Below are 26,867 nucleotides of genomic sequence, written 5' to 3'. Positions count from 1 at the left end.
ATTGTGAGACCTATACGTCTATCTTGAGTTTTGAATACGTCTGTCCTGAGGTTTAAACACTGTACGAGGACTTTATTACAGATTGCAAAATTGGATACTTCCACACCTTTCAAAAAAAAAAAATTTCATCTTTTTTTCATCTTTTTTTCATTTTCCTCATATTTTTGATATACCATCTTTACATTGGATTCACTAATAAGTTTGGCACATTATGGACACTTTTTGATATTTATTTGATATTTTGTAGTTGATACACATGGTGCAAATGTACTATGGATAAGTTATAGGAATACCAAAGGCAGAACATTATATCTCCAGATACTAACAGCAGCAAGACCTAGATATACTTACCAATATATAGGAATCTATACAATGGTGTATATGTTTTAGGTTATATTTTATATATGTTGTAATCAAATTTTTTTTAAACAGATAAACCATCAACAGTTTACCAGGTGGTGAGTGCTTGTTTTATTTATTGATTTAATTAAAACTAACAATATGCCCATCATGTATAAGTCAGGTGATTATGCTCTCATGATATATTGCCACTGTTTTAAGAAGAAGTATACATATGCACATTGCTTAATGGTATATCTGCAAAATTTACCAAAAACAGTGAGGCAGAAATCGTAGTTTTTTTCCCAAGAAACTCCTGTACACCATGAATTAGGAGGATACTTATTTGAATACCAGCGGTTAGAGGGAACAAACCAATGGACACCAAGGAGTGGGGCAACATGATACATGCGACCTGGGTCTAAGGGCAAAAAATCATCGGATGCCAGGAGCTGGCATCAGTGAGCTTCTTGAAACAAAGTTGATAATAAGAATGAACTGTATTTCTTAAATGTTGAGTGAGATGTTCCCTATATAACCCCATGTATCATACAGTACATAAAAGAAAAGAGTGAAACATTTACTGGAGGTAAGTACTTTATTAGGAATTTGTAGGTAGGTTGTAGGTCGTTATCAGGTTTCCTTCTAGGGAAAAAGTGGTGATCCATTTAGATGTTCTGCAAAAGAAAGCATGTATAAAATGTCTGTTTTAATTTGTATATGTTATATCTCTGCAGATTATTTTATAGTTTGGACATTCTAAAACAGATCGATTAACCCTTAGCCTAAATAACCTTATCATGGTTCTATCATGTCAAATCCCGGTTGCTCATTTTTAAAATACATGATTCTTGTGCTTACCTATCAAATTATGGTTGTAATTTTTCCTAGGTCTGGAAGATTAAAGCATCGCCCATAATAAAGTAAAGCTTCATACATCTGACTCAAGTGATATAGAGCTATGCTTGGCATCCATGAAGTAGTACTGTTGCCCAATTTGGATTTAAAAGATCTAATGTGTTGTCTAACTGTATGTATTATTGAAGGTTTTATTACGCATGGTTTCATGGCACCTCTTCTCTAAAGCACCGTAATCCAAGGTAACTCCAATCCAATGTTTTGCAATCATAGTCTATACTGATGCGAAAGCAGGTATTTCTGGGCATAATATCAACATTCATATGCATCACTTACGCTGTCAATCCAGGAGATGTAGTCGGAGACTTTGGTAAATACGGCTGGTTTCTGGAAGTAGTTGCACCCAAGAGAGGATCCAAAACTGACAATACCATGGACTTGGTTCACACCATTAACAGCGCAGTTAAGGGGTCCACCGGAATCACCCTTCGATATAGAATAAAGCAAAAATTCCATTTGACAATACTAATATCTGCTTTACAGGACAATGTAGAATTAATTAAACAATGACCATCATATGGTCAACATATACGTCTCCAGGTGATTCATGTACTTCATCTCATGTTGGTAGAACAGATTTAAGAATTACGGGTAATGCTTACACTAACTACGGATGTAGCACAGTTAACACTCAAACTCTAAAATTTCTTAACTCATCGTGATATCCTGAAACAAAAGCCATTGAAAAGGAAATGAAGGTGTCGGCTTAACACAACTAGTTTAGTTAACACATCTAGTTAACCCCTTCGCTACCAGTGCTGTACATGTACAGTGGCACCCTGGCAGGGTCTTCAAACATGGCGCCCGCTCGAGCGTGCAGTGGATGCCATAGCCTGCGGGTCTCTGGTGTTCAAACAGCAGAGGCCCATGGCTAATGTCTGTGACCTACAATAATGCTGATCGCAGTCATTAAAGCCTGGTCAAGCACAACCACGCCATCTAAACGCTGAAAAACCAGCGCCCCCCCCCTTGCGGCCAGTCATTAACTCTAATACGCTGAGTATCTCTGAATAGACCCAGCATATAAGAGCTGCAGTTCCTATGTTGGACAGAAGGTGGCAGGCCAACATAGGAGATCAGCAACTAGAGATTTTACTATATTCCTATGGGAGTATAGTAAAAGTAAGTAAAAAAAACATTAAAAAAATATAAAAATGTAAATCACCTCCCTTTCCCTAGAATAAAAAAATAAATACCACGTTTGAATGCCCGTAATATTAAAATCTATTTTTTTTTTCAATGAGGCAAATGGTGTAACGGAAAAAAGTATCAAAATGTCCGATTCACCAGTTTTTCATCACTTCTCTTACCCCCAAAATTTTATAAAATATGATCAAAATGACACACACACTCCAAAATGGTATCAATAAAAACTAAAGATCAGCCTGCAAAATCCCCCACATAATGGGAAAAAAAAACAACACAAAATGATATCGATAAAAACTAAAGATCATCATGTAAAAAACCCCACACAATTAACCCTTAAAAAAAACAAAAAACAAAATGGCATCAATAAAAACTAAAGATTAGCCCAAGGGTTGAGCATGTGTGTTGAAGGGGTTGTCTCACTTCAGCAAATAGCATTTATTATGTAGAGGAAGTTAATACAAGCCACTTTCTAATGCATTGTGGATATTGCTTCCTTTGCTGTCATTTTCCCTTCACATTATGCTGTGCTCGTTTCCATGGTTACGACCACACTGCATTCCATCAGGGGTGGTCTTGCTTGCACACTATAGGAAAAAGCTCTGGCTTCTCTGGTCGGGACTGTGGGACCACACATAGACTAGTGCTTTTTTCTTGTAGTGTGCAAGCACGACCACCGCAGCTGGATTACAGGGTGGCCGTAACCCCTGAAAACGAGCATTGTATAATAAAAATGGAAAAATTAATCCAGCAAGCAAAGGATGCAATATGGATAATAACAATACATTAGTAAGTGGTTTGTATTAACTTCCTCTACATAATAAATGCTATTTGGTGAAGTGAGGCAACCCCTTTAACTCTACTACATCTGTAAAAGGTAAACATTGTAAGAAGATGCAACTTACATTGCAGGCAGACTTGACCCCATCTCCACCAGCGCAGATCATGGTGGTCTTGACATTGGTGCCCCACCAGGAGCTGAGAGAGCAGGTTGAGTGGGCAACGACAGGCAAGGTGGCTTGCTGGAGAATAGTAGCAAGAGGTCCACCAGCTGTAAGGAAATTATAATTTATTTTATTATTATATATTATAATTAGTGTTGAGTGAATTGAAGAAGCACAAATTTCGGGGAAAATTCAATTCGCCGCACAGCCGAATTTCCTAATGCTTCATGGTAACGAATCGATTTTCCCTGAAATGGCAGTAAAAAAAACAAAAAAAAACCATCCTTTTAAGCGCGAAGAGCCGCCGCCATCTTGATTGAAGATCCCATGCGCGGTGACTATTGATGTCACCATGCAGGCTGACGTGGTGACATTATCATGGGCTGTGCAAGATTTCATGCTGGATCTTCAATCAAGATGGCGGCGGCTGGTTTTTCATGATCAAATGAATGAGGTAAGTATGATTTTCTTTATTTTTTATTTTATTTTACACGTTAACATTAATGTCAGATGCCCCCGATCAGCGATGAATGTGGTATCTGAGGGGTACAATGATAGGGAGTGGCGCAATCGTCACTTCCTGTCATTCCACCGACTACTTACAAAGAAATGTGCTTTGTGACAAAGTCATTCGTCGTGAAGCGAATTCTTCTGTAAAATTTAGCGAAGCAGCCTTATCGAATTTTTCAATACTTTGATCATCTCTAATTATAATCATTGCAATAAAATGTGATTCTCTTGTTTAAGTTACATTTCGTTATAAATGTAGCCATCTCTAACCTAACATGCATAACTAGAAACCAGTGTATTTCTTGAAATTCAATTTGGGTCTAATTCTCATGCTAATTCATATGTTGCAATAGAGCCATGGTGCCTATGCTGTGTTGGAACACCTATGGCTTATTTTCATCCTGCAGATCTTACGTAAGGCAATAGTTTAGTCTGCAGGCACTGTGGAGAAAAGTTGCCATACAGGATATATCCACAAAGAGCTTGTAGCAGGCAAGCTTGGTCTAGGTCCGACATGTTTTGAGTCTGCATTAACAGTATCAGCGTTATTACCTGTTCCCAAACTTACAACAATAATCGTTTTTTTGGAGCTTTTAGCTGCACATTGGCTCTACTCTTTATTGCCGTCACCACTACTCTCCTCCTCGGATGTCATCTCCTCCTCATCAGCTTCTTGGTGCCCCTCACAATTCTATCCTTTGTATTTGCCCTGAGTGCCACTGTCACTATGGCTATCAGGGCCACTGCTGCCACCACCAACACAGCTATGAATTCCTGAACCTCCTCCTCATGGTAGTCCAAACCATGACTTTTCTCACACAACTCTTCAACAGGAAGACTATCTTGAATATTTTCCATAGCACATAGGGTGTTGTTGGCTCTTCTTAAGACAAGACAAGGCTCCCCATTAGGAGGGGGCAGTAAAGCCAGGTATGATGAAAGTTTTTTTGGGGTCTGCAAGGAGGAGGAGCAGGAGGAATATGCTGAACCCTGGCTAAAAGGCACAGTGTCAGACTCAGACATCATCAACATCATCCTGCTGTGACTGAAATGACAAGAGAGCCATCCAGTTCACAATGTCATCTTCTTTGTCCTTAATAATAATCTATTGCCTAGTGGAAGTGAGGGAGAAATGTGGCCTGCTGCTACTACTACTGGCTGGACAGCTGGTGACAACAGTGCCACTGATGTCTGCACTACTATAGCCACCCACATTCTTATTCATGTGGCCCTGGTCTTTCATTTTTCATTATTTAAACAATAAGAAATCAGAGGTTTGGTATACTGATTAGTAAATGAGGAAAATTGGCAACAGTTTTTCGGAAAAAAAAGGTGCAATAGGACAAAACAAATACGCTGGCTGTGACGCAGGAAAATACACTTATTTGTACTCTTATTAACAGTAGAAAATTTGCAACTAGACTAGTTTTCTAATTGAAATGTACAATTTCAGTAACTAAAGTATAATACAAAAATGTGGGGGGTTCAGTCAGCACAACCCTGTATGCAGGTGCACATCGCTATGGCGAAATACACATACAAACGCAAAAACACAAATGCAATAGCACTCTGCAACCAGCATTCTGCCCTGTCTCTATGCTGGATGTTGAATGAGGCATTGTTGTACATTTTGGCCAAAGCGTAATAAGCCACTCACCACGTCAAGGTCGCCTCTATGAGTGGTCCCTAACACTAGTACCTACCTGTTATGGGCCATGATAGCCACACAAAGTCCAGGGAGCGCAGGTATAATACAAAAATGGTCATGATTACTGCCCCTACACGTTACAAAAAAATTCAATGACAGTTACACCTTAAGCCAGTGATGGCTAACCTCCGGAACTCCAGCTGTGGTGAAACTACGACTCCCAACATGCTCCATTCATTTCAATGGAGTTCTGAGGACAGCCAAGCAAGGTTAGCTATCACAGCCTAAGGCCTCATGTTTGGGTCCGCATCCGAGCCGCCGTTTTTGCGGCTCGAATGCGGACCCATTCACTTTAATAGGGCCGCAAAAGATGCCGACAGCACTCCGTGGGCTGTCTGCATCCGTTGCACTGTTCCGTGGCCCCGCAAAAAAAATATAGCATGTCCTATTCTTGTCCGTTTTGCGGACAAGAATAGGCATGTCTACAATGGGCCGCCCATTCCATTCTGCAAATTGCGGAAGGCACAAGGACGGCTTCCGTTTTTTGCAGATCCGCGGTTTGCGGACCGCAAAAAACGGCACGGTCGTGTGCATGTAGCCTTAAGCCAATAAATGTTGGTTTGTTTAGCAGTGGTGGTAACTGTGCTAAGCTTTATTCAACATGGGTGGAAAGTGAAAGGATATAAATATTTTCAAGTATATTTGAAGACCCACCTAAAAACTTCCAGATGAAGCATGGATGCATAACGTGTGTCAGAGTTTGAGTTTGGGTGGTCCACAGGCACCTAGGTTCTATGTCATTTGCAGGTCAGTATCTAATATGATATTGAGCTTTACAAATTTTCACCACTTTGCAATAACTTGTGGAGTGAGCAACAGGTGAGGTGCAGGGCAGAGAGGATGAGAGTGGTAGTTGTGGCTTTGAGATGGGTAGTGGTAGTCCTCACTTTGGCACTTGCTGGGGCACCCTTGCTTCCTTCAGGGCATTCCCAGACTTTCTGTGGCTCTTGCCTGATGGTAGTTGGAGTGCCCTTGATTTTAGGTGGTTGGCAGGGTGCAAGGCAGAAGTATGGATGCAGGGCTAGTGGAATCATGATGGAGTTGATAATCAGGCCCTTAGGCTTAGGCTCTTTCTCTACTGAATTGATGATGAGAGTTGTAGTACATATAGTCACAAAAGGTTCAGTTCCAAAGTATATCACGGTCTCCATCCACTTGATGTGTGTGGGCCGAAACTATGATGGCAGTAGTAATCCCTGACTCTCCTTCTAAGGAAACTTTGCAGTTTCTCCAAGCAACCATAGGTATGCTATACTGTACATGTTAACTCCTTCTGCAATTCCTGGGCTAAGGGGTGCTTAATTTAGATCTGGATGGCCAGTCCATCCCAAAGTGTGAGTACTGGAGGTAGTATAACTTTTCCACAGTAGCAAAGTCTTTCTGCCATAAACAAGCAACTACCTTGGTGTTTTTTATCTCACACAGCTTTGGGGTTCTGGACCTTTTAAGATGGCTGGTTTGTTTCCTTCAAGGGCACACTGATGATAAAGTTGCTTCTTCGGCAGCTGTAGTCGAAGAAAGAAAGGTTCTCTGGATTTGGGCCTAATTTGCACATGTAGGTCTTATCTGTAGCTCTGCTAAGACTATACTCTAATTAGGCAAGAGGCTGACCCAGTCTATCACCCTGGTAACCTAACCAGTCTGCCAGTTTTAACCATATATTTTCCATATATTGCTATTAGGTACGCATAGTGCATAAAGAAATAAGTGCTTTAACAGGAAATCACAACGTTGTCCTTAGGGGCACTGCGCTTGGCCATTTCACCCGAGTATATGAATCTATAGTGTGTGGCCCAGATTAATTGTCACCGCCAGTTCTGTGAGAAGGTCTGGCAGACGTTCTTCTCTACCTCTTGTATGATGTTCATTGTTTTGGGTTTACTTTCTCATCTCCTTTCCTTCTGCCAGGTGTCACTTATTTAGACTAATCGTCTTCCTTTATATTCCCTCTCATACTGCCTCACTCAGATAAGTCCTTTACTTTATTTATTGTGTTTCCTTGCTGGCTTGATTCTAGGTGACCCTGACTCCGTCCGTATTAAGTGCAGGGAGCCGGTGGTCGTGTCCCCTCACTATTATAGGGTTTTCAGGTGTCACACAGACTTAGGTACGTGGGCATACAATAGTCTACCATCGAGACCCTTGCATGTGCATAGCAGTCAGGGAGAGCTCTTAGGGTTGTATAGGGCTCACCTATAAGCTCCTTAGTTTGGGATCAAGCCAGTCGCTCGTTTATTCATAAGTTCCAGCTATCTGCAAACTTCACCCGTGACATTAATCCTATGAACAACATAAGCTTAGGCTGTCTAGACCTCCACCAGATTTATCACAGGGCCTCAGGCTGGATGATGAATGTGATGCAGGGTTAGGCCATCAATATCAGATCGATGGGGGTTCAACATATTGCACCCCAGTTAATCAACTGTTACCTTTCAGCTTTGGAATTCTGCACCGGACCTTCACAGCTCCTTCCATTGTGTAGTGGGATGAGATGGATTGAAGTGAATGAGAGCAGTGTGGAGATACCAGCTCTGTTTACTCACTACAGAATGGATATAGCTGTTTAGTTGTGGTGCTGACATCTGGCACAGGAATTACAACTAAGCAGCTGATCAGCAGTGGTGTGGGGTTTTGGACCCCCACCAATCTGATATTGCTGGCCTATTCTGAGACTAGACCATCATTATCAAAATCCTGGACAACTCCTTTGATTTCTTAAAATATAGTCAACCTCCTTGTTTAGAAGTCAGTGTATACAAAGAACTTACTGCTGGTTCTTCCCCATCCAGTAACAACACAGTCGTAGTTGTGGGCCAGGGTAGCTCCACTGTCTGGCAGAGTGGCCGGTTGCACAGCACTGTTCAGGGTAGCACTGGAGGCCAGCCACAGGATAGCAATATCAAATCTGTATGGGAGATGATACAAACATACAATATTCATGGACATAATTGAGAGTTTTAATCATTGAAATATAATCAAGGCATTGTGACTATATTAGCTTTGTTTCTCATGTCATATGACGTTCTTTACTGGTGCAGATTTTGAAATGTTTGGTTGTAACCCCTGCAGATAAAGCATTGTATACAGTGAATGCTGCAGTTGACTCCAAGCATGAACTCACATAAGCAGACATTAGCTCTTCTTCTGAATTGAAATGGACTACACGTTTCAGAAATACTTTCCCCTTCCAGCCCCTGCAGCCTAGAGGAGGAGTAGCAGGGGGGAGGACTGATTGGCTGAGCAGGGGATTGTTGGACAAGGCTGGAGAGAGAAGAGACGCAGGGGTCATCTTGAAAGCAGCTGCATGGAGAGTAGACTTTAAGTGCATTACAGAGAGAAGAGATTCCTGTACTTGGGCACACAGCACAGAGACCAAAAGACAGCCATGACGGCCCACCGGCTCTTTGTGAGAGAGGAGGGGATCCTGAAACAGCAATCTCTGCAAAACAATCTGATTCTAAGGAGGTCTTGGTCTGCATCACAGGAGGATTCTGCCCCCCTCACTCCATTTGTGTCCACACTTCTGAATGCTGTGGCCTCTAGCTGGATGCTTGGGTACTATTGTGTTAGCTGCAAGAACCCATGAGTGCACCTTTCTGGAACTTATTGTACTGCTACTGAGGATTTAGTGAGAGAACTGTTCACCAGCAGTAATTAAGTGCACCAATGGTTTCTAAAAAAAAGTGTGTCAATGTCCACCGCAACAGGATCCCAATGTTTGGACACAATCAGAAGCAATCTCCTTCACGGTATGAGGACGAGGGGTGGCTATTACTATCGCTCATCCCCATACAGAATAATTGTTTCTGGGCAGGAGATCGCTGTTTAGACCTCACGATCTCCTGCCCAGAATTGATGATTGGTGGTGCCTGCACGAACGACAGGATCACCCAATGAACGTGCGTTTCGCTGGTTCATCAAGTGATCGACAGCACATGTAGATGGGCAGATTATCGAGAACAGTCGTTCTCGATAATCTGCCCAAAAATTGGGCAGTCTAAGTTCCACCTTAAAGACAGTGGGAGTGATTTATCAAACTGGTTTAAAGGAAAACTGCCTAAGTTGAATGGTGGAATCTCATTGGTTGCTATGAGAAACTAAGCCAGTTTTCCTTTACATCAATTTGATAAATCCCCCCCAGTATCTTAACCCTTTGTAATCCTTCCATATTATCTCAGATAACATTACTATTAGTTATACCAGTTAGACCTGGCATATAGTCCATTCCCACCACTATGGGGCTCCATCCTACAGAACTGTAACTGTGCTGTTATGTGCTCTGTGCTCGGTTTCGTCATTTCCATCATTCTTATTCAGCTCACATTGTTTACTCTTCCCAAATAAATTAGTTTATTCATTTAACTGGGGGCTTCCTGAGTCGGCCCATGGCAGAAAAAGAAGACTCATGCATTCATACAGAGCTCCCAGCAAGATTCGGGTGGAGGCACTGTACCATAGTGAGGTGAGTTACACCCTACACTGCCTACAGAGGGTGAGTGTTACAAGTACATTGCTGCAGCCTATGTGACGGTGGGCGCTAAATAAACAACGATTAATAAAAAAAGATAAAAATAACTACAGCACTCAATATAATAGTAGTAATAAAAACAGTATAGTAGTGTAAGTGTTAATAATAATAATAATAATAATAATAATACTTATTAACTACTGACCTGTTTGTAATGCCACTTTCATCTCCAAAGTTCTGAAATGCCTGGGCTACTATCTGCTATCTCTCTATTAACCCTTCCTTGACCCCTTACAATCTGGTTTCCCTACACGCTACAGAAGCTGCTCTTTTCTGTGTCAATGATCTCCTGATGGCTAAATCTAATAGTAAGCACTCTCAACTCATTCTTCTGGATCTCTCTGCAGTATTTGACACTGTAGACCACCAACTACTATACAATTTGCTTCAATCTATTGGCCTTGAAGGGAATTTCTCACTAAATACCAAGAACACCAGCTAACATGGAAGATGTGCCCTTTTCAGCTGAATCTAATGGCGCTGGTCTCATCTCTGTCCATGGCCGCATTGCAGAGAAAACAGCATTTTAATAATATGCAGAATTTTTGATAACTTTGCATCACTATTTATTTAATAATAGTCTAATAGTAAAGTTTGTATTATATATTAATGTAAGTCCATTTATTTGCTTGTGAAAACTTTTTGCATGTCAATTTCTTACCCTGCAGCAACATTGTTGGAGTTCCATCTATTATGTTGCTTGATAGAAGAGACGGAAATATACTGTTCAGTGCCATCGCTGGCACTAAGGCTGTGTTCTCCAAGGGCCACACGGAAGTTAAGAACCCTTTGAAGGAAAACAAGAATGACATTTATAAACCATATAGAGAATATATGTTCAGTCATGGAAAACCACTTCCATATTCTGTTGAGCAATAACACATTGCATGCTGCAGAATCATGGTTACTAGGTGTGCTGCATAATACCACACGTATTTCCCTCTAGTGAGGTATTTATCATGTGGTCGAAGTTAATACAAGGCACTCACTAATATATTGTTATTATCTGTATTGCTTCCTTTGCTGGCTGGATTCATCTCATTATACACTGCTCGTTTCCATGGATTATGGCCACCCTGCAATCCAGACTATTTGGTGGCTGGGACCGTGGGAGCACGCATAAGCTGATGCTTTTTTCTATAGTGTGCAAGCATGGCCACCGCTGATGGATTGCAGGGTGGTCGAAATGTCTATTATACTGTAATAAAAGTTTTTGCACTGTCTAGTAATATCTGCTTATGGGCTAATTCACATGACCGTTGTTTGGGTTCGGATCCGAGCCATATTTTTTGCGGCTTGGATGTGGACCCGTTTACTTCAATGGGGCCGCAAAAGATACTTAAAGCACTCCGTGTGCACCTGGGACTAGCTCTGGTCGGGGCTTCTCTGCTCTGAACTTCCTGTCTGCCGAGAGGGGGAGCTGTCTGCTGATTCCACAAGGCAAGTAAGGGAGCGGTGCTCTACATCACCTGAAGCTGGCTTGCTGAATCACCCAGACATGTAGCAGGAAGCCGAGGTATTGTTGTAGCTTTTTCTGTTTCTTTTTTTTAGCTTGCCTGTGTAGATCCTGCTCAGTGCCACTTGCATGCCTCCCAACTGTCCCTCTTTTGGAGGGATGGTTCATCTTTTTCACCCTCTGTCCCTCTTTGAACCTTAAAAGTCCCTCTTTTTGACCTGGGGAATTAATGCTTAAATCTGCATTAATACATTTACTAAATTGATCACTACTAAACTATCTATATGGCTTGTACCTGTATATTAGACCATAACTTCATAATTTTGTGCAATATGGCTCTTAAAATATCAATAATCCGATGACTTATATGCTAACATTTAAATGGGTATTGAAGCGCAAGGAAAAAATTGTCCCAGGGGCTTTACATGCTTTAAAAAAATGAATGAACTTAAACTCACCGATCCCCAGCTGCTCCAGTTCTGACGGAGTCAGTAATTTTGCTTTGGGTGGAGTTAGGGGGGTGGCCTAGACGGAAACTAATTGCTGCGATGCGTGCCGACATATATTGTCCGTCTTTACAATTTTCAAAGGTTGGGAGGTATGCACTTGGTTTATCCCTATCTGCTTCATCTGCTATTACAATGTGTCTGTATGTTTTTCACTATGTATCTCTCAGTATTTTCCATATCTCTCTGTATGTTCTGTCTTTCTCACAAACATCACATTCAAGAAAGAGAAGCAGACCTAGATAAAGTGGGGTGCATAATTTAAAAACACTTCACTTCAGGGGCTGATATGTATCAGGTTAGTTTTAAGTTTTAAGTGCATGACATACATGTATGTATTTTGGCCATACTACCAGGGCTTCCAGCAGTTTCACTAAGGGCTCATGCACACGACAGTATTTTGCGTTAAGTACACTGGCCGTTTTTTGAGTTCAGTATGCGGTACATATACTGAACCATTCATTTCAATGGTTCAGCAATAAAAACTGAAGTGTCTCCGTGTGCATTCCGTTTCAGTATTTCCGGTGCTTGGCTCCATTCAAGTCAATGGGTCCGCAAAAAAAACGGAACACATACGGAAATGCATCCGTATGTTTTCCGTATCCATCCCGTTTTTGCTGAACCATCTATTGAAAATTTTATGCCCAGCCCAATTTTTTCTATGTAATTACTGTATACTGTATATGGCATACGGAAAAACGGAACAGAAAAATGGAAAGGAAACGGAAACACAACGGAAACAAAATACGGAACAACGGATCCGTAAAAAACAGACCGCAAAACACTGAAAAAGCCATACTGTCGTGTGCATGAGCCCCAACACTGAACTATACCCCAGAAAAATATAACATAATGGTGGAGATTTATCAAACTGGTATAAAGGAAAACTGGCTTTGACTAGTTTTACACTAGCGCTTTTAGATCCGGCAGGCTGTTCTAGCAGGGCACAGCCTGCTGGATCTCTGGGGATTTTGGCATTGCCGGAAGCTACTGCATTGCCGTCCAGCCCCATTAACTATAATAGGGACCAGTGAAGATCCGGCCGCAACCTGCACAGAGTTTTTTGTCTAGCCGAGTATTGCCATGTTTGCCGGGTAGTAGCCAGATCTACACTGGTCCCCATTATAGTTAAATGAGCCGGCAGGTATCAAGTAACATCTGGCAGTGCCAGTGGATCCAGACATTTCCAGCAGGCTGCTCCCTGCCAGAGATGTCTGATGATAGTGTGAAACTAGCTTAGTTGCCCATAGCCACCAATGAGATTTCACCTTTCATTTTCCAAAAGAGCTGTGAACATGAAAGGTGGAATCTGATTGGTTGCTGTGGGCAACGAAGACAATTTTCCTTTACATCAGTTATCATCTATCCCCCCGAAAATATAAAAAACGACATGATTACCTGTCCACACAGTGAGCAGCGGTCAGCACGCGGTTAGCAAGGATCAGGGAGCCTCCACAGGTGTGGTACCAGCTGGAGCCAGACTGATACTGAAGAGAAACCTGGAGAAAGCCAATAATAGGAAAATTAAATGGAAATATGCGGAGAAAATTAAAATATAATTTTTTTTCTAAAATGTTTCTGATTTAGTGGACTATTTTTCACATTCACCATTTGGCCTTGAAAAAAGACACAGGGCCAGATTTATCATTAGCTCAAGTCAAAAAAATGGAGTGAAAAAGTTGCAAATTTTTGCGCAATCGCTAAAACTGCGCAAAAATTTGCGACTTTTATTGGCTCTGCGCTATGCCCGCCAGTTTTCTGAAAGTGGGCGTGTTTTCTTATGTAAATTAATCTTTAGACAGATTACTATTGCGACAATTTAAAACAGTCGCAAAAAATTGCGCAATTTCACTCCAGTGAGGACCATGTTTATCTTATGCGACTTTATAATAGAACATGCGACCTTTTCGTAAAGACGTGCGACTTTTGTAAAGCCTCTTACTGAAGGATAAACTGCTATCGTCAAACCACATTTATCACAAAGACCATTAATAAATCTGACTTAGCCAAAAGTGACTTTGGACATGTGTAAAAGTGGAGTAAGACGTAAGTGTAATGGTAAATCTGGCCCATAGTACCACACATTCACACAGGTATACTCCTGCTGTTTGGAATAATACCATATATATGCTTTTCACATAAAAGGTTGAAAGGCTTTAAAGCCTGGGACCACATTTTGGATTTTGGAGGCCTACTTTTCTATTGCTGGTTTTATAGCACCATACTGCCAGAACAGATGTTGTACAGTACCAGAACCTTAGAAACACCCATAAAGTGATGACATTTTAAGATGTTGACCCCCCTCCTCCCCCCCCCCCCCCAAGCTATTTATCTTCGGGAAATTTGGACATTGTATACTTTTGCCTAAGCAAAAAGGAGGCGAAAATTAAAATAGCATTTTTTTTTAGAAATGCTTTGATTTGGTGGCCTTGAAAAAAAAAAAACAACACACATTACCACACATTCATATACTCCTGCCATTTGGAATGATGCCCTATATGTGCTTTTTACATACAGTTGAAACCAGAAGTTTACATACAGTATATAAAAACACACATATGCATGTTTTTCTCAATATCTGACATGAAATCAGAACAAACCTTTCCTGTTTTTGGTCAGTTAGGATTACCATAATTATTATTATTTGCCAAATGCCAGAATAATGAGAGAGAGAATGTTTAAGGGATTTTTATTACTTTCTGCAATGTCAAAAGTTTACATACACTAAGATTACTAAGAGCAAAAGAAAAGGTTGATTCCAGCTTCAGCGTATAAAAGTTTTCTTTATTCAGCTTGTAGTATAAAATACGACACAAAGTCACATGGAGAGACACAGATAGATTGTGACGCGTTTCGGGCTATGGTATTGAGCCCTTCTTCAAGACAATACAATGGTGTACTAAAAACAAAAGCTTTATATACCACACAAATGGATATGCTCCTCCTTCTTCAATTTCTGAATTGATTGGAGACTGTGTCCCAGACCCAGGTGTTACTAGATTAGGAGAACCTCCCAGGAACACATGGGTGGGGACACAGTACTTCAAACAAAACTTTCACATACAAAGAAGCCAATAAATGTATATATATATAATAGTGCACTACATGTACTGCAGGGTTAAATCATGCTTTCTATTCAAACCCTTTGGTATGCAAGTGTCTAAAATGAACATCCAGTATGTTTCCCTACTTAGAAGTTTTTGTTTGCGATCACCTCCTCTGACAGGTGTGGAGGCCACCTCCACTCCCTGTACAGAAAACGCAGAGGTATCGCCCTTGTGAACAGTGGCAAAATGTCTTGTTGCCGCTGAGACATTACGAGACATGAAATGAGGGACATCGCTCAAATGTTTTCTTATACGCACCTTCAGTTCATTAGTGGTACAACCAACATATTGTAAATTGCATATTTTACACGTTATAACATATACCACATGATCTGTTTTACAGTTTATATATTGTTTCAGCAGATGTTTTTTATTGTTTGCCATGGATGTAACCTCTTTTGAAATGGACATATGTCGACAGCAGATACATTTTTTGCTGCCGCATTTATAGTTCCCGTTTATTTTAGGCCAAATGCTTGTTCTGGGAAAATTTTCCCTAAACAGACTGGGGCTGATTTTTTGGCCCACTGTGGGGGCTCTTTTTGCTACACATTTTACCCCTGTGGATACTATATTATGCCATTCTTCATTATAATTTAGAACATGAAGATGTTTGCGTATGATCTTGCAGATCTTAAAATAATCTCTGCTATAATTAGTGGTGAAAATGATAGGTTTTTCTTTATTAGTGTTTTTTTCTTCTTTTTTCAATGTATTTTTACACTCCCTATCATCTGTATCCCCATTCTCATTTTTGTTCTCATTGTCCATGTTCTTATTTTTATTTTTATTACTTTTTGAAAAAATGAGGGTTTCTCTGTTTTTTGATTTGGCAAAATTAATACCTCTATTGATATTCGTTTGGGTGTAACCTCTTATTTTTAATCTTACTGCAATATTTTCAGCCTCTCTTTCAAAAAGCTCATGAGTAGAGCAATTCCTCCTGGCCCTTATCATTTCTCCTTTTGGGATATTTTTCAGGATGTGTGGTGGGTGGCAGGAGGAGGCAGAGAGAATAGTGTTACCAGCTGTAGACTTCCTATGGGTGTATGTAACCACCCTGCTGGTATGATTGTCACCCTCCAGACATAAATCCAGAAAAACAATTTTCCCTGGGTCGCTGGAGAAGGTGAATTTTATTGATGTAGTACAATTGTTGAAATATTCTATGCACTCAGCTATTCTCTCTGTGTCCCCCTGCCACACCCACAGCATATCGTCGATATAACGACCATACCATTTGAAATCTTCTCTATAGGGATTGTGGTCAGAAAAAAGAAAATTATTTTCCCACCACGCCATATATATATTTGCTATTGACGGTGAGTATTTAGCTCCCATAGGGATTCCTGACTGTTGTAAATAATATTTTTTGTTGAACATAAAAAAATTATGTCTCATCAAAAAATCAATAACCGAGCATAAAAATTCCTGCAGCTCCAAAGTATAATTACTGTAATGTTCCAAAAACCATTTTAAAGCAACAATTGCAGATTGGTGAGGAATATTTGTATATAATGAAGAGATGTCTGCTGTTACCCATGTGTAATTTTTATGCCAGTCAAAAGAGAGAAAATTTCCCAAGACTGTGCCAGTATCTCTTAGATACCCCGGTATTAAAGGCACAAGTGGTTGTAACAGGGAATCAGCCCACGCCGATAAATTTTCAGAGTATGAGCTGATACCAGCCACAATTGGGCGTAGTGGAGGAGGGAAACCTGGTTTATGGATTTTGGGGAGCGCGTGAAAAATGGGTGTAATTGCATGTTCCACATACATGTACTCAACTTCTCTTTTAGATAATATGCCTAGAGAGTGACCCCTATCCAAAATAGTATTGAGTATTTTCTGACAAGGGAGGAGAGGGCTGCAATCCAATGAAAGATAAATGTTGGAGTTATTCAATAATTCCAGAATCTGATTCTTATAAAGCTCACTATCAAGGATTACGACCGCTCCTCCCTTGTCAGCTTTCCGTATCACAACATCTTGCATATTTTGTAATTCCAGAAAGGCTTTATGTTCATTTTTTGTCAGATTATTTTTCAACACTTTCTCATTTGACATAGCTTTCAAAGCACATAGATCCCGCTGGATCAAATCCTGGAATCTGTCAAGGACCTCGGATCGGGACTGTATAGGGTAAAAGCTCCTATTAGAGATTTTATATGTAGTAGATCTATTACACAAACAGTCCCCATCCGGGTCCCCACACATCTCCTGGAGTGAGGCAATTTGCACCAGGTCTGCAAAGGTAAAACATGGACACATATTTTCAATCATAACATCACAATTAACATTTGATGTATTCTCTGTTATAACACTAATATCCTCATCCATAGACGAGAAATGTTTCTTTAGTGTCAATTTCCTAGCAAGTTTGTTAACATCAATTATTGTATGATACAAGTCAAAACTGCAGGAGGGGGAGAAAGTAAAACCCTTTCTCAAAACCCTCTCCTGGAACAGGGAGATAGGCCTTGAGGAAAGGTTGATCACCTGTATGTCATTGGCTGTTTCTTGCGGCTCGGATATCGCCTGCTTTTTTCGGTGCTTTCTCCCCGCCCTGCGTTTTTTGCCTGATTGCGGTGAGTAGAACCTCCTGTTGCTGAGGCCTCCATATGGGTGCTGGAGCTTTCCGCGTTGTCTGAATTAGATTCCAGAGAGTCCATGTCCGTGGAACTGAATGACACACCTGTGTTGCGTTTGGCTCTTGACCTGGACCGATTCATTTTTTTGAGAATGGAACGGGGAGTTCCTGATTTATTATTAGGCCAGGTATATACACAGTTAGTACTGTAGTCCAGGAGATCTCGATTAAATTTATTTTGTTTGAACTCAATAAGCATGTCCTCCAATTTATTCAGGTTTTCATTCAGTTTGGCATCCATGTCCTGAAAGCTTTCATTTAATTCATGTTGTTTCAAGTCGTCTTGCAATACTTTGATTTCATCATGGGTTTCTTTTAGAGCGGTTTCTTCATGTGAGATAATTAACTCCATTAATTTGATGGAACATTCAGATAGAGTGTTATACCATTGTGTGGTAAAAGAATCAGAGTAAGTCGTGGTAGGTTGCTTTCTTAGCCGCAATCCCCTTGGCACCATATTTTTGTCTAGGTATTTTTTCAGGGATGTGCAGTCCCACCACGTCTTCAACTCCTACTAAGATTACTATGCCTTTAAACAATTCTGGACTGCCCATATGATGATGTCATGTGTTTGGAAGCGGTTTGTTGGCAACATCTGAGTTAATTAGAGACACACCTGTGGATGTATTTACATGCACAACTGAAACAGACTGCTTCTTGGTGTAGCATCATGGGAAAGTCTAAAGAAATCAAACAAGATATCAGGAAGAGAATTGTGGACTTGCACAAGTCTGGCTCAACTTTGGGTGCAATTTTAAGATACATGAAGGTGCCTCGTTCATCTGCACAAACAATTATACGCAAGTACAAACAAGATGGGAATGTCCAGCCATCATACCGCTCAGGAAGGAGACGGGTTCTGTGTCCCAGAGATGAACGTGCTTTGGTCCGACATGTGCAAATCAACCCAAGAACAAAAGCAAAAGACCTTGTGAAGATGATAGAGGAAGCTGGTAAGATTGTGTCAATATCCACAGTGAAACAAGTACTGTATCAGTATGGGCTGAAAGGCCACTCTGCCAGGAAGAAGCCATTACTCCAAAAGAAACATAAAAAAGCCAGATTAATGTTTGCAAATGCACACAGGAACAAAGACCTACATTTTCGGAGACATGTTCTGTGGTCTGACGAAACTAAAATGGAACTTTTTGGCCATAATTACCATTGTTATGTGAGGAGTTAAAAGGGAGAAGCTTGGAAGCCTAAGAACACCATGCCAACTGTGGGGGTTGCAACATCATGTTGTGGGGTTGTTTTTCTGCAGGAGGGACTGGTGCACTTCACAAAATAGATGGAATCATGAGGAAAGAAGATTATGTGGAAATACTGAAGCAACATCTCAAGACATCAGCCAGGAAGTTAAAGCTTGAGCAGAAATGGGTTTTTCAAATGGACAATGACCCGAAGCATACTGCCAAACTGGTTACAAAGTGGCTTAAGGATAACAAATGAATGTTTTGGAGTGGCCATCACAAAGCCCTGATCTAAATCCTATTGAAAATGTATGGGCAAAGCTGAAAAGGCAGGTGCGAGCAAGGCGACCAACAAACATGGCTCAGTTACACCAGTTTTGTCAGGAGGAATGGGCCCAAATTCCGACCGACTATTGTGAGAAGCTTGTGGAAGGATATCCAATATGTTTGACTCAAGTCTTACAGTTTAAGGGCAATGGTACCAAGTATTAATGAAATGTATGTAAACTTTTGACTTTGCAGAAAGTAATAAAAATGCCTTAAAACATTCTCTCTCTCTCATTATTCTGGCATTTGGCAAATAATAATAATTATGGTAATCCTAATTGACCAAAAACAGGAATTCTGATTTCATGTCAGATATTGAGAAAAACATGCATATGTGTCTTTTTATATAGTGTATGTAAACTTCTGGTTTCAACTGTATATTTTAAAATGACTTGAAGACTTCAAATAACTGGAGCACTGCCAGAACAGATGGTGTACAGTACCAAAACTTTAGAAACACCAACAAGATGTTAAGGTGTTGACCCACTGAGGTATTTATCTTGGGAAAATTTTAAAATTTTGCGCCTCTTGTTTTTTTCTATAGAGAAAGCAGCTGATTACTGGGCCTGAACTCAGAAGGGGCCTGCCAAGGAGGAGGACTAAAAGATTTTAGTGCCAATGCCCCCTCAACAGTATTATACAATCACATTATATATAGTGACAGCTATGGGGCCCGCTCAGTTCTAGTTATATAATACATAAAAGACTGCTATACAATAATGATTGTAAAGAAACAATGCTAAGAAAGTAACACACAAAAGACTTAGAGAGGACCTTTCACCACTCCTGACATACCTGTTTTAATAGCTTCATGTGTTCCCCATATAATAACGATTCTGGAACATCTATTCTTACGGCTCTGTGTTGTGCTATTCTACTATTTTTTCAACCAGAAGTTATGAATGAATTGATAGCAGTCTGCAGTAAGGGTACATGGGGATAGTAACCAGTTGGGCGTGTGTACCTGCACAGTCTTCAAATGGCAGCACTGATTGGATAGAGTGAGACTGTGCAGGTACACCCCCCCCCCCCCCCAACTGGTTACCTCCCCTCTGTACCCTTACTGCAGACTGCTAGCAATTAATTTATAACTTCTAGTAGAAATAATAAAGGAATGGCATAACATAGAGTCATAAGTGTAGATGCTCCAGAATTGTTATTACATGGGGAATGCATGAAGCTATTAAAACAGGCATGTCAGGAGTGGTGAAAGGTCCTCTCTTTTTTTTTTTTTTTACATTTTATTTAAGAAACAACAAAGTTAAAACGAATGCATAATTAATCAATAGCATTATAATTATTGTCTCTCATTTTTTCTCTATTCCCAAACCTACCCTCCCTCTCTTGCGATGCGTCTCTAAACCCTCCTCAAGAATGAAGGCAAAAAAAAAGAAAGAAAAAAAAAAGAAAAAAGAAAAAATAGATATGGAAAGTGTTGTGTGTGTGTGGGGGAAGAACAATAAAAAAAAAAGCTACCACTTCCAATCTCCCCATATCCTAGATCATTTTTCCTCAGAATTTCTTTGGTTATATAAAACATTCTTGTATCTCTTGACCTTATTAACCAAATATAACCACTCATTGAGCTTTGGAGTATTTTTTGAAGTCCAGACTAATAAGCAACAGTCTGGCTAAAAACATAATTCTAATAAAAAGAATCTTTTTGTACTTGGATGTTTATCTTAGCTAGGTCACTCAATATCCAGTACTCAGGTGTAAACGGAATTACTACCCTCAGTTTTGGGTGATAAAATTCTGTATTGAACCCCAGTAAACTTTAAGATCTGGACACAACCAAAGCATGTGGAAAAAATCTGCAATTTGAAGTTTCTCTTAAACCACATTTATTGAGCCAACTCGGCGTGATATACACTCTGTGCAAAATATTAAAATGTACCAATATGTGATTCGAATTATACAATACTAATCTTAAATAAGCAAATATCTTTCCCCATTCCTGTAACGTAACCATTGGACAATCAATTCCCCAAGCCCTCTGACCCAGGGAGACAGCCTTATTAAATAGTGCCTTAACCAATAATTTATATAGTTAGGAGATCTTGCCCTTCTGGCCTAGACTCTCTATCACAACATTCAAAGGTGAAGAAGTGTCTATCTCCAACAATAGAGCTTCTTTTACACTAAAAAGTGCTCAATGTATCTGAAAATACCTGAACCAACTTAAATTAAGGATAGGTGAAAGGGCCTCTTTAAAGACTTTACCATATTTTTCACTCTATAAGATGTACTTTTTTCTCCCCAAAGTGGGAGAAGATGTCAGTGCATCTTATGGAGCAAATACTAATGAGCGCTTCCATTAGTACAGGAGCTCTTCCTGGTCTTCTGCAGGTCTCCGCACACTGTGCTGTCACCTGCACACAGTGTGAAGACATCGGCGTGCTCTCTGACCTCACACTGTGCAACGTCAGGTCCCAGCACAGCGTGGCAGGAAGACCAGGAAGAGCGCTTGATGTTAGGCGTGGGGGCATCCATTGCAGGAATTTTTTTTTCTGCTCTGGGCTCTGATTAACATGGGGGTCTGATCTGAGGTCTAAATGGGGCTCTTATTCACACTGGTGCTCTGATCTAAGGTTTGATTGGGGGTCATTCACATTGGGGGGGGTCTGATTTGAGGTCTGATTGGGGGTCATTCAAATTGGGGGTCTGACCAAGGTCTGAATTGGGGCTCTTTTGAACATTAGGGATCTGATCTGAGGTCTGATTGAGGGTCTTATTAACATTGGAGATCTGAGCGGGGGTCTAATTGGAGGCTTATTAACATTGGGGGTCTGATCGGAGGTCAGATTAACATTGGGGGTTTGATTAGGGTTCTGATCTGAGGTCTAATGAAAAATATGTTTTTTCTTGTTATCCTCCTCTAAAACCTAGTTGCGTCTTGTGGACAGGTGCATCTCATAGGGCAACAAATATGGTATATTAACTACAGCTAAAACTAATAACTATAACTATTTTTAAAACAATTTTTAAATGACGAAAATGTATTTTGTATATTTTATACACATAAAAAGATTACCTACACTAACTATATCTTAGCTTAACTTTTCAAATGTACTTTTTAAATATTTTTATATTATATATATATTAATTTTATATATATATATATATATATATATATATGAGATGTGGGGATTTTTTAGATTCAGGGCAGGAAGGGAGTTAATGTAATGACAGCAGGAACAGTTTACACTGTGTCGTGAGGTAACTATGTAACTCAGCAGGGTCCCTCTCACTCCAAGCAATAAAATGAATACAGCAGAGAAAGGGACCTTGCTGAGTTTTATAGCCTTCTTTTGGTTACATTTTTTCAACTTTAGACTGCCCCTTTAGATCAAAAGCCTGGGAACCACTTTCATTGGTTCTTGAGAACTTTACTGAGGCTGAAGCTGTGTATTAACAGCGGTAGGTGGCGCCAACAGATCGTACTATAACCTGTCACTTACATATATGTCAGGTTACAGTTAATAGCCTACAGTCACAATGTATATATTCATGCAACAGTTTGTAAGGGGTTATTCTCACGCTTGCATTTGATACTATTTTTAGACACTTGCAATGGAAACTGATACAAATTAATTAATGTCAACCAAAAGAGGTTCCTTTGAAAAAAAAGAGAAGAGCTACTTATGTGTAGAGAGCCGTGTTGGGGTGCTTGCTTCTTGGCAGTGTAGATCAGGGTTCTGGTTGGCTGGATGGACATGCCATAGAGGCAATCTCATGCGTCCAAACAGGGCCCTGCTCTGTAATGATGAGGGACAAGAACTCCAAAACAGTTGTTTACACAAGAGGAGTCTCTTTGGCTGACATGAGATAATTTTCATATTTTTTCTTCAGTAGGGCATAAAGATTCTTAAGCCACATCTCTTTAGCTATACACCACTCTTCATCAGTTTATCAGCTGAATATGTCAACATATCAGCATTAGATTAATTCCTGTTTTCTGCAGGATTTTTGTTTGCTTCACAGACATTCAAACATCCTGCAGACTGACAAACTATGAAGACAAGATTAGCTACTATTTACTTTTAGCATCCATTTAAGGTTCACTTACGTCAGTGAATCATTTTTGTCATACTCATCTTAAAGGAGAATATTAGAGATTAAATTAGTTTCAGGTCAGACTCAAGAAAATCGCTCTGCAGGATCAATTCAGGTACAAAGCATCTTTCTCTCCAGCCTATGGATGGCCACCTTAGAGAATTTTCCCAGTGGGAAGATTGCAGCCTAGTTCTAGTTTGCTAGTTTCCTGTGAAGGTGTGCCAATTTGTTTGATTGTTCTGTGTACTGACCTCTGCTTGATGTTTGGATTTTGAACCATCTCTGCTTTTTCTAACCTTTGCCTAATCTCCATACTGTTCCTGTGCTACCAGCCCTGACTTCGAAATGTTTAGTCAACTTCCTGTACTCTGTCTTCCCTGGCCTTAGCCTGATCCTGAATATGCTTTTGTCTGATCCCTTGGTGCCCCTCAGTGGTGTCTTTTGACCCCCATAGGATCAGCAGTCACTCAAAGAGAGACTACTCCAATAGGTAGCCGCCTGGTGGTTCCCCTGCAGCAGAGTCCAGATCCCTGTACATGGGCTAAATAGTGAAGACCTGGGGAGCCATTTAGATAACACCCTTATGTGTTCATGTTACACAATTAATCCATATCCGCTTAGTTAAAGTTTGCTCAGGCCATGGAACCACTGCCCCACTAAAGTTGGGTTTGCCTAAAGTATACAAAGAGCAACTCCTGCAATATTTAAACACTATCCCTGCTTTGCTGGGCTCCGCGGTGGTACCACCTTCACAGTCTCCAGGTAGGAGTTCTGTTTTTGGAGAAGATCACCTTCTATATACTGCCAGTGTCTATTAGTTCTCTCCTGCTGGGATTGCCGTGGCTCTGACTCCATGCTCCTGTGATTGACCACACCCTCACATGTTTATGTTCACCTTCTATCTTTGCCTGAGACCCAGGCTATGTCTGTCTATTTTAAGGATAACCGTGACAGTGGATTAATCTGGAAATCCTCCTCACCAGCTGTAGCTAGATTTTCATTTGTGAACAGGAAGAAATGATTCTGTTCAGCTATGTATTGAATACTGTGGTCTGACTAATATCACAGTGAAGAACAAATATCATCTGCCAGGACGTTTAAGATTGGATCTCCGAGGGGCTTACAACTTGATGCCTATCTGTGAAAGTGATGAATAGAAAACAAATTTTAACACCTATGACAACCACTACCAGTACCTTGTGATGCCCTTTGGCCTCTGCAATGCTCTTGCAGTTTTCCAAGAATTTGTTCACAATTTCTTCTGTGACCTACTGTATGTCTGTCTTGTGGTTTATCTCTGGACGATATCCTGGTCTTCTCTCCTGATCTGATATACAGTATTATTTGCTCTGACAATGTAAATCAAAGCAATAAAAAGAAAAAAGCCACGAGGAGGAAATAACTGCCTATAGAGCTCAGGGATAGAGTTTTGAAAGTTCCCAAGAGCACAGTCGCCACCATAATTCTTAAATTAAAGAAGTTTGGAAGAGCCAAGATTCTAGAGCTTACTGCCCCACCAAACTAAGTAACTGGGGGAGAAGCTCCTTTGTAAGATAGGTGACCAAGAACCCAATCATCACTCTTGCTGAGGTCCAAAGATCCTCAGTGCAGAAGGGAGAAACTTCGAGAAGGTAAAACATCACTTCAGCATTCCACCAATCTGAGCTTTATGGCAGAATGGCCTAAGAAGCCTCTCTTCAGTAAAAGACACATGATAGCCCATCTGTAGTTTGCAAAAAACACCTAAAGGACTCTCAGACTGTATGAAACAAGATTTTCTGGTCTAATGAAACCAAGATTAAACTTTTGGGCCTCAATTCTAAGCATCATGTCTGGAGGAATCCAGGGACCACTTATCACCTGCCCATTACCAACCCTACAGCGAATCATTGTGGTGACAGTATCATGCTGTGGGAGTTGAGGGAAAGCTGAATGGAGCCAAGTGCAGAGATAGTATGCTCAGGACCTCAGACTGGGCTGAAGGTCATCTTCCAACAAGACAATGACCCTAAGCACATAGCCCAGCCACAGTCCTCACTTGAACCCAAATCAAACATCTCTGAATACACCTTAAAATGGCTGTCTGCTGATGGGCCCCATCCAAACTGGCAGAGCTTGAGTAGATTTGCAGAGTAAAAAATCTGCAAATTGAGGTGTGCAAACCTTGTGGCCTCATACCCAAGACCGGAGGCTGAAATCACTGCCAAAGGTGCTGAGTAAAAGGTCTAAATATTTATGTCAAGGCAATATTTTATATATTATAAATATATATGTTTTCCTTTTCAATAAATTAGCAAAGATTTCGAACATTCACTTTGAAATTTTTATCTTGAAAAAAACTTACAGAGAGCTGAAACATCACTTTTGGTGCAATAAAGGATCATTCACTGGAGTGCCGCCTGTGTGAAGGAAGCCCTGAATGGAGTTTCCAACACCAATAGAGCTGCTTTTTTTCTTAGCTCTAATAGAACACAGTTTTGATTGGCGACTGCAGCATATTTACAATTTCTATCAGTTTCTTTGGCAGTAAGAGTCTCCCTACCTGTTTGCTTACGAAGGAAATTAATGCTGCTGTTGATTCTTTGTTGTTGCCCCTATAGATTTTACTCTATTAGCTCGCCCCGTTCTAATTGGCTGCTATGTATATGCGCAAGCTCACCAGGAAGTCAGCATGTGAATAATTTATTTCAGTTACTACTAATGAAAATTAGCAGCAATTAAACCACTATTAGGTCATCAGACAACAGAAATAAGCCTACAAAAGGTGTAATATGGATATGGAAAACCATGATTCTTCTTTCTCTAATCACTGTAGTGAATATTGGTTAACAGTATAGTTTTATATATATAGCATGTCAAATCCTTCAGTACATAAAAATGAACACAGACCTGCCAGGGCCAGGCGTTCTTTCCTGCGTTAGTTCCTCCTACTACACGTCCATTTTCATTGTCAATGTCTTCTAAATAGCGGATGTCATCATCGTGACATTGTCCTATGGCCAGAATTATAGATATGAAAATTGGAAAACATTTTTTAAGCCTTTCTTAAATTTAAGGGCATGCTGCATATCTTCTAGGTTTGTGGATCAACAGTAGTTATCTAAAAGAGGTTTTGTATTTGGAGAGAGTTCAGATGTAAACAATATATCCACAATGTTACTTATAATGTTACTTATAATAAGAAGAATCTACATTTAAAATGACATTGTCAATTTACAGTATATAAGTGAAAATGATCAGTGTAAATTAGTTTCAATACTTTTTGGAAACTTATGATATCCATACACACATATTAGATAGAGAGCTCCCCCCATCGACATGGCAGGGTGCGCCGGCTATAATGTGCATGTGCAAACGTGTGAACGACTGCTAATGATCAGTACGTTGTCTTACACATAAAAAAATCCAACATGGCATGGCAAAATACGGAAGAACTTACCGCAAATGACAAGAGCAGTAAGCACGAGAAGCCTGAGCAT

General features: G+C 40.3%; 1 protein-coding gene across 1 annotated transcript; it reads right to left on the bottom strand.

The window, feature by feature from the left end:
- Positions 1-952: 952 nt before the first annotated feature.
- On the bottom strand, positions 953-26,867 carry LOC120996162 (chymotrypsin-like elastase family member 1). Its single transcript, XM_040425915.1, has 8 exons — positions 26,828-26,867; positions 26,278-26,381; positions 13,454-13,554; positions 10,755-10,880; positions 8,334-8,470; positions 3,309-3,454; positions 1,534-1,683; positions 953-1,016 (listed from the first exon to the last, which is right to left on the bottom strand). The coding sequence occupies exons 1-8, from the start codon at positions 26,865-26,867 to the stop codon at positions 1,008-1,010; spliced, it is 813 nt and encodes a 270-aa protein (XP_040281849.1). The 3' UTR covers positions 953-1,007.

Source organism: Bufo bufo, chromosome 3, assembly GCF_905171765.1.
Source record: "Bufo bufo chromosome 3, aBufBuf1.1, whole genome shotgun sequence".
Classification (NCBI taxonomy): Eukaryota; Metazoa; Chordata; class Amphibia; order Anura; family Bufonidae; genus Bufo; species Bufo bufo.
Note: the sequence above shows the minus strand (reverse complement) of the source record. Positions and strands in the feature narration are given on the sequence as shown.

Coding starts and splice junctions, on each gene's coding strand:
- LOC120996162 (XM_040425915.1), bottom strand. CDS start 26,867: ATGCTCAGGCTTCTCGTGCTTACTGCTCTTGTCATTTGCG. Junction 13,555..26,277: donor AGAACGCCTGGCCCTGGCAG/GTCTGTGTTCAT, acceptor GGCTTTCTCCAG/GTTTCTCTTCAGTATCAGTC. Junction 8,471..10,754: donor TCCAACAATGTTGCTGCAGG/GTAAGAAATTGA, acceptor TCTCCCATACAG/ATTTGATATTGCTATCCTGT.